Source organism: Pristis pectinata, chromosome 8, assembly GCF_009764475.1.
Source record: "Pristis pectinata isolate sPriPec2 chromosome 8, sPriPec2.1.pri, whole genome shotgun sequence".
NCBI classification, from domain to species: Eukaryota; Metazoa; Chordata; class Chondrichthyes; order Rhinopristiformes; family Pristidae; genus Pristis; species Pristis pectinata.
The window spans coordinates 26,756,795-26,768,691 of NC_067412.1; the positions used below are offsets into that span (position 1 = coordinate 26,756,795).

General features: G+C 38.1%; 1 protein-coding gene across 1 annotated transcript; it reads left to right on the plus strand.

The window, feature by feature from the left end:
• The first annotated feature begins 740 nt into the window (after positions 1-740).
• Positions 741-11,620, plus strand: mslna (mesothelin a). The gene is made up of 11 exons (XM_052021795.1): positions 741-893; positions 3,863-3,960; positions 4,488-4,519; positions 5,422-5,491; positions 6,337-6,518; positions 7,091-7,237; positions 7,831-7,964; positions 8,372-8,505; positions 8,665-8,759; positions 9,539-9,725; positions 10,232-11,620. Exons 2-11 carry the CDS (start codon positions 3,900-3,902, stop codon positions 10,318-10,320), a joined length of 1,131 nt encoding a protein of 376 aa, XP_051877755.1. The 5' UTR covers positions 741-893; positions 3,863-3,899; the 3' UTR covers positions 10,321-11,620.
• The last annotated feature ends 277 nt before the right edge of the window (positions 11,621-11,897 follow it).

An 11,897-nucleotide genomic window follows, 5' to 3' on the forward strand; every position in this document is an offset into this window, starting at 1 on the left:
CGGCATCCTCTCAGAAATTGAAGTAATCATTTCTGAGAGATTGGGAAATGTTATTCAAAGTAACCTGTACACAAGTCACTGAAGTCAAAGGAGGTTTAGTAGTCATTTGGGAAGGCCAATGGTTTGCAGGAGAATTTGAGTATACAAGGAAAGCCATCTGACTACAATTGTACACAACCTTGATGAGACCATGACCACTGTTTAAAAGTTTGGTCTCCCATAATCTAGAAAGAAGGCTGATTTGATGGAGATTAAGATTGTGAAGGGGTCTGTTAAGGTAAATGTATAAAGATGTTTCCACATAATCTCTAAAAATTCAACATGTTACCAAAGAGAGGCACAAATATGAAACATCCCATCACAAAGAATAGTTGAAGCAAAAGTTCAGATGACAATGTCTGTGCGTTATAGACATGATGGAGCTTAATGTTATGGAAATGAGTTGAATCACTGGATAAAACAGTGTTTTACTTCGTATTTTTGCTCATCTGGTAAAAGGGCGGCTACCTGCACAGGAGACTTATGTAAGATGCATGTGAGTTGCTAAATGGACTCACGTAGAGAACAGTGATTTAAAATGAGTAACCTTTGAGAAAGGAATGAAGAGAATGTTTGTTTACACACCTTGCACCAAGATCTGTGAACTTGCTGAGCTCTGAGTGCTGAAAATACCAATAGCCTGAATACATGAATTATCCTTCTGGATGTTAATGTCAAGAGCACTGACTGATCTAATTTTTGTTTAGAATTCAGAATACGTTACCAAAAACATAAATGCCACACCTGGATTTTAGCATAAGAATAGGCTGCAGGAGGGGAGCCAGGTATAAATTGTCAGTGTCTGTTTGCAGATTAGTTCTGCAGTGCTCAGTAGGTTTCACACAAGACAAGAGGTGAGTTTTCATTATTTGAAATGGTCTCTATTTAAGATTAACAACTTAAACATAAAATGAAGGAGAATTGATTTTGAGAAATTTTACAGTTAAGTAACTTTCTCGTCACATTGATGTCAGATATATATATTTCAGTGGCGGGTTGAATTTGATACAAAATGAAACAAAATGCTGTAAGTACTCAGCAGGTAAAGCAGCATCAGTGGGGAGAGAAACAATTAATTCTCAATTTTTCATCTAAAGCATTTTAAAAGGCCATTGACCCAGAATGTTAACTCTTGTTTTTCTCTCCACAGCTGCAGAGTATTTATAGCAATTTCTGATTTTATTTAAGATTTCCAACATCTGCAGTGTTTTGCTTTGGAATGACTTTGTTGCGACTTGTTTGGGCGACTGAAGAATTGCTTGAATTTACCTCTGTGTTTATAAGAAAGTTCATGTCTTCTGAGCAAGCAAGTGGGGGAGTCCTGAACTTCCTCACTGCTGATTGAAGCAGTCTGTCTGACTGCAGTCCAGCAGCAGAGCTTGAACTTCCTGCCGATTTCCAACAGTTACACTGAGAAATCTGCAGGTTCAGTGGCTCCATTCATTTCAAAAGAGACCAGAGGTTGTGAGGAAGATGAAATTTCAGGAAATTTACATTTAATTTAAATGTAGTTAATTGATTTTAAGCATTTTCTGTTTTTCATAATTTAATTTTTAATAGCATAGTCAAGGCACTTCTGTGGGATTTACAGTTGGAAGGTCCTGTGTTGTGCAGGGATTCACAAATCAGGTTAGATCCAGCTTTGTTGAGGAAGTTCTGGTGAGGCATCTGCTCACAGTAAGGGCAGGTCCAGTTGAAGCAGGCAATTGGCAAATGCAAGCAGAAGGATGGCAAGCATGGGTAAAGAGTGGCAAGCATCAGCTGTTCACTGCTGCAGGAACATCTGACCCATTAGATTTCCTGTGCGTCTCCATGTGTCTGCTTTTTTTTCATAAAAATAGTAACGGATTGCGAAATGTTCATAGACACCTGGTTTTTCTTTTGCACACAACGACTGAAAGCTGATGTACAGGTACACCAAGCAATTAGGAAGGCAAATAATCTGTTGACCTTTATTACAAGAGAATTTAAATACAGGAATAAGCATGTCTTACAACAATTATATAGGGTTTTGGTGAGAATGCACCTGGAATGACATACTCAGTTTTGGCATCATCCATAAAAGGAAATACTAGCCATAGAGGGAGTTCAGCCAGACTGTTTCCTGGAATTTGCTGAACACGGAAAGATTGAGTAGAGTTTAAAAGAATAAAAGGTGATATCATTGAACCTTAGAAAATTCTAATGGGACTCATCAGGCTGGTCATGGGAAGGATATTTCCCCAGGATACAAGGTCTAGAATTGGAGATCACGGTCTCAGAAAAAGGGGAGGCCATTTAGGTCAGAGATGAAGAGAAACTTCTTCAGTCAGAGGATGGTGAATCTTTGGTATTCTCTACCCCAGTGGGTTGTGGAGGTTTAGTCATTGAGTTCATTCAAACCAGAGATTGATCAATTTCTAGACATTAAGAAAATTAAGAGCTTAGTGCAGGAAATTGGCATTAAGGTGGAAGGTCAACCATGACCTTAATGAATGCCAGAGCAGGGGCCAGAAGGCATGTTCCTGCTCCTAATACTTATGTTCATGTGCATCTGTCCAAAAGTTAATACTTATTTCAAAACAGTCCTTGCAATAGAATTGTATAATACATTGTCAAATGTTTGTCAAATGCCCACTGTAACTAATGGAAAATAAACCTTAGTTTTTCAAAGATGTGGGGAAGATGTACTGTTTAAAAGGGAGGTGCAGTAATTTTTAATTACATTTGCATTTCTGGTTTTAATATGCCTGATATAATCAGTAAAGCTACAGCCCAAGGCATCAGTTAGCATCATATTGGCAAAGTAGGTAGAAGATGTCCTTGTCAAAAATTAGATTTTTTTAAACTTCCATTAATATCACCGGAAGGAATATCAGTTGAGTTATGCTCCTTGCATGTAGCATTCCCTCCTACATTTCTCTTTTGACCCTTCATCTCAACAATACCGAAATGTGCAAACAGTTTAAACACAACTCTGTGGGGGCATGGCTCCAAGAAGTTCAGACACCTGAGATCTGTCCGTAACCACAGCCTGCATCTCCCCGTTGCCAGTCACTTCAACTCCCCCTCCCACACTATCACTGATATGACAGTGCCAGGAGAATTCCAAGTGCAAACTGGAGAAGCAGCACCTCATTTTCTGTCTCGGAACCTTGCAGCCTAACAGCATGAATATTGAATTCTCCCACTTTAGGTAATTCCCACCCCCTTCCCCACAAACCACCGCCCCCCCCCCCCACCACCACCACCATGCTTCTTCTGTTCTTCCCTTTCCTAGCCCTTTTTTCCTTCTTTCTTCTTACCTTTTACCCATCCCCTGGTGGATCTGCTCTCCCCATCCCCCACACCTGTCTATCACTATCTCTTACCTGCATCTACCTATCACCTCCCTGTGCCCATCCCACCTCCCCTCTTTTGTCCACCCATCACTGCTCTGCTTTTCCCTCCTATACATTGGGCTTCCCCTTTTCCTGTCTTCAGTCCTGAAGAAGGGTCCTGACCTGAAATATTGACCGCCTGCTTTTCTCCACGGATGCTGCCTGGCCTGCTGAGTTCCTCCAGCATCATAGCGTTTTTCATCAGTTCAGACACCAGATTATTATAATGAACATGCACCCACAGATGCTGCCAGACATTTCCAATATTTTTTCTCAAGTCTTTCCCTCCATGTACCTTAAGTCTCAAGCAGCCAAGAAAAGGTGCTGATAAACAGAAATACAAGATGTTGGAAACACTCAGCTGGAGGCCAGTAGTTTCTCAAGCAGCTTTCTATTGGTCTGTAAAAGATATTTCCATTTCACTTGTCTGTCTGATAATCAAGATTCTTTTTGCCTTCTTACAGAACTTTTTCCCGTTTGGATCACCTTTGACAAGCAACAATGAAGAAAACAATGTTGCCCAATTCCAATGCAGTGAAGATTATGTCAATTATCACTATTGGTATGTCAGTCCTTAGTTCCTGTTGTATGATCTCAGAAAATATCAGCAATCTAATGCAAATTATAAACTTGAAGAATATGTTAAATGTAAGCAGTTGTAGATTATGTAATGGTGCTGGGTACCTTAAGGAGCTGTCCTTGAGGCAATCAATCAGTTAAACGGGCAATTCCCAGGCAATCAGTTAAATGGGCTTTGGCACACAGCTCCTTTAAAACACAAGAAATATGTGTACCTCCCACAGCAAGGAGAATGGCCCATACAGTAAATCCGCTGAGCCATTGGTACTGCTCATTATGCAGGTGCAAATGATCTAGAGACCTGCCTCAATGAATGTTCCTTCCATAGAAAGGCTGTCCCCTGGAACGTGTGACACCTCATGGAAGGCACTTCTGATAGACAAATGCTTGTGATATGTAAACTTAATAATACCGGTATGCATAGTTATATGCTGAGATATGGATTGAGTCTGTTTTGTTTATCAGCTGATTTATGGGATTTTAATCTATCCTTTTGATACTTGTTTTCAGGTTTTTTTCTGATCACTTTGAATGTCCAGCTGGTAAGAGAATTTTTGTTTATATAGAATAAGAAAAAAAATCACAGATGCTGGAAATCTGAAATTAAAACTGAATGCACTCAGCAGGTCAGTCAGCATCTGTGGGAAGAGAAACAGTTATTGTTCTGATGAAGGGTTTTGTACCTGAAGCTTTCACTGTTTCTCTTTCCACAGATGCTGCTTGACCTACTTTCCAGCATTTTTTGTACTTTATATAAGAGACGGCACAGTGGTGCAGCTAGTAGAGTAGCTGCCTCACAGCTCCAGAGATCAGGGTTCAATCCTGATCTTGGGTGCTGTCTGTGTGGAGTTTGCATGTTCTCCCTATGACTGGATGGGTTCCCTATAGGTGCTCTAGTTTCCTCCCACATCCCAAAGTTGTGCAGGCTGTTAAGTCATTTAGCCACAATAAATTGCCACTAGTGTGTAGGTGAGTGGTAAAATCTGAGGGGAGGTGATAAGAATGTGGGGAGAATTAAGAAATCTGGGATGAATGCAGGATAAGCGTAAATGGGTCAGCGTGGACTCAGTGTGCCATAGCTCCTGTTTCCATGCTGTGACCTCTCCATGAAGAGGACATTTTACATCTGTCTTTGAGTGTTCAACTAGAGCGAATATAACTCTGTGATAAATCAGAACGTTCACATTATTGCCAAAATCAGTCTGATGAAAATTATTGTACAACATTTAATGGGAGATGTGATAAGCAGCAAGGAAATGTGATATATTAGGTTTAATGCCCTGACACTGTGTATAAACACAATAGAACCCATCTAAATGGAATTTTCTCCCCAAGTTCATTGGCTGTGAAAGGTGTGCACCAAAAGCATCTGTGATTTGCTTTATCCCTAGAGTTAGTACGATATATAATGAATATTAAAAGAATGTAATTTTCTATTCTACAGAGTTTCAGTGAGAACCAGTCACAAAGTCGCAAGTTGATTCTGTTAAGAAATAGAGTAAAACGTGCCACTGGTAAGTACACAGCACTTAAGTAAAATATTTACTGATTTGGACTTAACAGCATCAACAAGTTAGTTTGCTCACATGAAAGAATAGCATAAACAAAAATCTCTTGACCTGTTAATACGACTTAATCTCTTAGTGGCATAATTACTGCTCCACAATCCCCGTCTCCCAAGTTGAAGAGCTGTGCAGAAAAGCCAAACACCCCAATGCTTTGAGCTGTATATTCTCAGCTGAAAGGCAATGACATTTGACATATGTTGACAAAACAGTCTTTAGCCCACCTCCCCGCACACTACCTTAACATAAAAAGCATTTTCCAAATCATTCCTTGATCATACACAAATGAAGTGAACTCTATGGCTTTTGTAGGTAGAATAGGATGCAGCAATCACTATTTTTGTGTATTCAAATCAACTCACAAACTAAACAGAATTACAGCGTGGACTAAATTTGAGTCCTTTTTGATTTTCTTTGGAATAGTCCATTTTAATTTATACCCATTCTTCTTGTATTCAATCTTTGATTATAGTAGGTATTTTCAGTGAAAGTTTAAATGTAGTCAAGATTCAGCAACACACATAAAATGCTGGAGGAACTCAGCAGGTCAGGCAGCATCCATGGAGGGAAATAAACAGTTGACCCGTAATGTCAACTGTTTATTTCCCTCCATAGATGCTGCGTGACCTGCTGAGTTCCTCCAGCATTTTGTGTGTGTTGCTCCAGATTCCAGCATCTGAAGAATCTCTTGTGTCTATGTAATAAAGACTGTCTGGTTTTCCTTCCGATTGGTTTCATTCATCACTTTCAGCTTAGGCATGCTACTCACATAAGTGATTTGCTTGTTTTCACAGATTGCCCCACCAAAGTCATAACAGAAAATATAACCAGTGAACCTACCCTACCCACAACATATACAGCTGAGGAGCTGGATGCCTGTTTGGAAAATGAAGTGCTGGCTAAAAACCTTACTCAACTGGGAAATATTGCTTTTAGCAAAGATCAACTTATAGTTCTAAAGAGGAAATTAGGAGAGGTAAATCTGCTTGATATGAAAATAAGCTTTTCCTGCTGAATGTTCATAATACCCTGAGAATCCAAGCACCAGTTGCATTCCATGGCAACTCATTTGTCAAGGATTAATAATCAACAGGTTGGAAATCAAACTAAATCAAATTCCAGTGCACCTTCAATAAAGTCAAATTCCACCTTAAAGAGTTGTGTGGAACTTAATGGAACATCAGTTGCTCCTTTTTCTTACCTGGAAGTTTAGGTAATTGATTGGTGTATTGAGTAATTTAACTTGCGATTCCATAAAATATTCCTGAAAGAACCAATAACGTCAATGAAGGAATAACTAGATGGAGCATGGAATACAAAGAGGCGACAGTTTAGAATTGTCACTAAAAGACTAAGGCCTCATTTGCTGTGAGCCATTGTAGGAAGTTGAACCGTTATGAGCTGTACTCTATACGACAAAAGAAAGAATAATTCCATCACATCATTATATTTGGGAACAAAGGATATGTGGGGAAATGTTGAAAATATACATTTTTTGGAACTTAGTAAACTTAAACTGACTAAATACAATTTGAAATTTTGAAACAGATTTATCCCGATGGACTGCCACAAGAGGAGATTCAACGGTTGGGATTCATTATCACAGTATATGGACCTGAGGAAATTAGCACATGGAATATAACGGATCCGAATACCCTTGTACTTGTTCTTCCTAACAGTCCAAATTTCAATACGGTATGGTTGGCAATAATCTTTATGCTGACTATCTAATTAAACATTCTCTTTAAATGTTGCTGTGAAATGATGGACAGTGAACCTAGGATTAGAATAGAATTTATTTTGGGGTACAATAATTGGTAACATTTTCTTCATCAGATGCATTAAATAGTTTTCTTTGAGGGAAGAGGGATTTATTCTATTCATCTGACAATTCTTGTTCCTGATATTATTGTTCTTCGGGGTCAGTCACAGCAAGATTGCTGAATAAAGGGCAAAGCACCTCTGGGATGTATTTCACCCATCAGGAATCCCAGCTCTGGCAATAACTTAATGGTTTCAACGACAGGGTTTACTGGAAATGCAGAACTAGTCACTTTATATCTTAAGAAGCAAATTTGTAAATTTTGAGACTGCCATTTTCTGTTTCAGTCACAGATTTTCAGGAAGCACAAGATAGCAGTTGCAGTTTCTCCTAGTTCAACTGATACACCCTGATATAGTTGACAAAGTGATTCGAAATGTGAAAAGAATGAATAGGAAGTTAGAAAATTAAGTCTGCACTGTGTATATAAAGCTAATAATCTGAAATTACAATTCTTTCTTTTCAGACAATTGCAATTGTTTCAAATTACCTTCAGAGATCTGGGCCGCTGAATGCAGTTGTGTTGAATGCGATTAGTGGTTCAACTTTGTGCAGTCTGAGTGAAGAGAATCTTCGAACCATCCTTCCTAGTGAATTAAAGTGAGTGTTGTCTAAAACTACCCTGCCAAACTGTTCTTTCAGTTAAATGTATAAAATTGCTTTGTTGGCATCAACTGGTGGCAGTACAACAAAACTGAGTATCCCATGTGGGCTCTAACTGAATTAAACAAAGCACAGTTAAGCTCCAAGATCAAAAATGCTGTACTTGACATACAATAAAGAAAACAACTTGATGCCATGAGCTGCCAAGAACAGACGTGGAAGGTGAAGAGCATCTAGTCTCTTGTCTGAGTTGCAAAAAAGGTGATCCAGAATACACATGAAAGTCTGAACAGGAATTTCCTGTTCAAATTCAGGATAGTTAAACTAGTAAGGGAATACAGAGCATTGTAGATCTAGAATAGTTCTTGTTAAACAAAATAAGTATTGCTATCATTCTTTTGCAGGAAAGCCAAACCATTAAATATTTCCATGTGCACTCAAGCCAAAAAGGACATAATCTATGGAATTGCAGAAACTGCTTTCCGAGATCAAGCTAATGATCCCAATGCCTATTATCCCCTCATCAAGCCATATATCTGTAAGTAACGTTGTAATCTGGCACAATGATTATTTGATGAATTATTTAAATTATCTGTCCATTACAATCTTTGTGAAAGTTTGCTGTTACTACTAAGGGACATAGTTTTAAATCTGTGGTGCAAATAATAAGAAGACTGTACTCTCTGTTCTCTTAAAGCTGGTGCAAAAGTATCTGATTTACGGAGCTTAGCTGCTGGAAATATCAACATGGACTACGCAACCTTTAGGACACTCAATCCAGTGGAAGTAGAAGTAAGTATCAGTGAAGTACTGTAGCAACATTTGCTGTTTTATTGTATTCTCCATGAACCTGATTTTAAATACTGCCTCTGAAAATAGTAATAAATTAATCACCACAAACCACCTGTTGTTTGGAAATGCAGCAGAAACTTCAGTTCTTTCACTGCCAAAAAAGTTGCAGGAGGAGTTAATGATATTTCAAATAAAGTTAAAATAGGACCAAGTAAACTCAAGACTGCTAGCATGTAATTAAATGAAGGATGTCAGAAGAGAAACCCAGTTGCCTTTCCAGCTCAATTATGAATATGGGAAGTATGTAAAACAAGCAGCCAACTCCCTATTATTGATTGTATTGCAGCCCAAGACCAACTGCTCCCAATTTAAACAATGTATAGAACCACTGACACAGTGCTTCACAATACTTACTACTGAGGAGAGCAACACCAGGAATGAAGTAGTAGCCATTGCAATTGCATCATTAATGAATTAAAGTGACTTAGAAAAGGATCACAGAGTTGTGGGAGATATTATATGGGTAGATGCAGGAGATGGGGTTAAATAGATCTGAATGGAATGAATCACACAAGTGTGATTTGGGCATTTTGCTTTTGTGAGTGGTAAAATGTCAACACATAGTTTGGGGTGAATGGCATACTTCCTTGCCTTATTTGTACATTTTTGTTTGCACAAGTTAATGAGTTGATGATACCTTCCTTGTTATGACATCTGATTATAGAACAAAGTGAAGCAATAATGTTGATGTTTCTCTACTACCATCTTATCTCTATCAGCAACTCACTGCTGAGGAAATCCGTAATCTACTTGGAGAAAATCTAAATGACCTTAAAACAAATGAGAATGATTTAATAGTGCAGCGATGGATTAACAAACACAGACCAGATGAGGTGGAAAGTCTGGGAATTGGTCTACGAGGAGGACTATCACCAGCTGGAATTGGAGTCTTTGTTTTTCCTGAGTGTAAGTCTCATGTTACACATTGTTCTTCTATAGACTCACAAGAAGACTAGATGGAATCCAGGTGTGGCTAATACTTTTATGTGACGATAATGGAAAGTATATAAAAACAATGTCATAATTTGGGTTACGTTTGTACACACAAGTAGAGGTTAAACCACATGGAGTCACAATCACACAAAGCACTAGAGGAACTCAGCAGATCAGGCCTACGGAGGGCACTTTGTGTGTTGCTCCAGATTCCAGCAGCTGTAGTCTCTTGTGTCTCTGGAGTCACAATCATTTCCATTCACACATAACCACAATACAATTGTGTACAGAACCAGCTGACAAAGTCTGGTTTTGAAACATCTAAACACATAATGTGCAGGAGATAATGAAATTTGAAAACTTTGGTGTGACATGATATTTGTGAAAGATCTAATTTAAAAAATAGTAAATGAAATTTGAAGGAAACTCTCAAAGGTAACTAATAACAAAATGTTTTTCCATTTTGTTTTATTTTCCAGTGCCTGGCTCCGCTTCAGTCAACAGTTACAGCATCCTGCTTTCCATTTGCATAACTGTGATGAGCATCACAATACAATCCATTTTATAAACTGGGATTCAACCCACTTGTGCTTTCTACCTGATAACTGGAGAGAATCAGAGCTCACTGATGGATTTTAATGAAGGTTTAACAATCTCGGCATGTATAGTGAGGTGTATGCCTATACACAATCCATTCTGGAGTTGCTTGAAACCAGCTTTTGAGACAACACTTTGAATATGAAGCAGAAGATAAAGAAACAGGATTGACATTTTAAAAAAACATGCAGTAAATGATATCTGGAATTCAGGGCCTAATATATGGTGAAAACAGATTCAGTTATTGTAATCAATAAGATATGGGATAGACACTTGCAAAAAAGAACAGGGGAATAAGATGACTGGATATCTTACGGAGAACTACCTCACACTAAATGGGCTGAATGGTTCTTGGTATGCATTCCATGAATTCTACCATTTTATGATAAGATTAGGGGGAACAATGGATTGCAAACAAATTGACAATTATATTAAAGCAACAAGTTAAATATTTTGCTTTTCAGATCACCCAATCCTGCAATATGATCTTCATTCATTTTCTGTTCTCACAATCCTTGTAGGAGGATTATTTCAGGATATTACTATCTTCTACAATTTTCTTTGTCTTGTGTATTTGCATCCTGGCACATGTGCAGATCACATGCACTGGGAAGTCATGGCATCACCATCAACTGTTTGCAATCCATACTTGTTCAGCAGCAAAGAAGCTCAAAGGATGCTGTTGATCATAAATACAAATTCCGTTAGGTCTGTTATTCAATATAATATTGCTGAAGCTATCAGTAGTGCAGAACTGAGTGTCTCTGTTAATTTAGCTCAACTCAGTGGGATTATGGGATTACAATAAGACAATTTGTCTCAGTGATTTGTTACTGAAAAGGAGAGAAAGAGCATTAAGAGTTTCCACTCCAAATCATTATTCAGTTATCAACTTGGGAAGTGTAAATGTGGACCACCTTTGGACTGTGCCATGAGGCATTTTGCCATTGCCTGACTCTAACAAACTTATAACGGTTTTATCAAATCCAATTACATTTATGATTAATAATAGAAAGTAGAGAAAGACACTTTTCTGTCTGCTTTGTATTCTGGCCAGAGTCGAGAGTGAAGCATAAAATGTTGTCTAAAATAATATATTGGTTTTATTCTCTATATTCTACATTGCCATTCTAATTGAGTTTGTATATTCATTGTTGCCTTATCTTTCAGCTATTTATTTTTTGGATAATACACCTACTGATTCATTCTACATTATTATGTTGTGTTAAAAATGTATATTTTTATTTACAATAAAATAGAAATGAACCATGCTTCATTAACCTTGTTATCTGTAATAAATAGTAAAAAAAAGATTTGACAAAAATACAATCAGTAACGTAAGACATTAGGGCCTGTTAAGAATCCACAGTTTGTGAGGATGTCAGTCTTCTTTCGCACATTTCCACGCATAGTTGGTTACAACTTGTTTACACCGACTCAACTTTCACAGCAAATGAAAACATGGACTGGAGAAATGAAACTTCCTTACAAAGGTTAAAAATGGGACAGCTGCACAGAGAGAAAACAGGCCCTGGTGTAGAATACTCC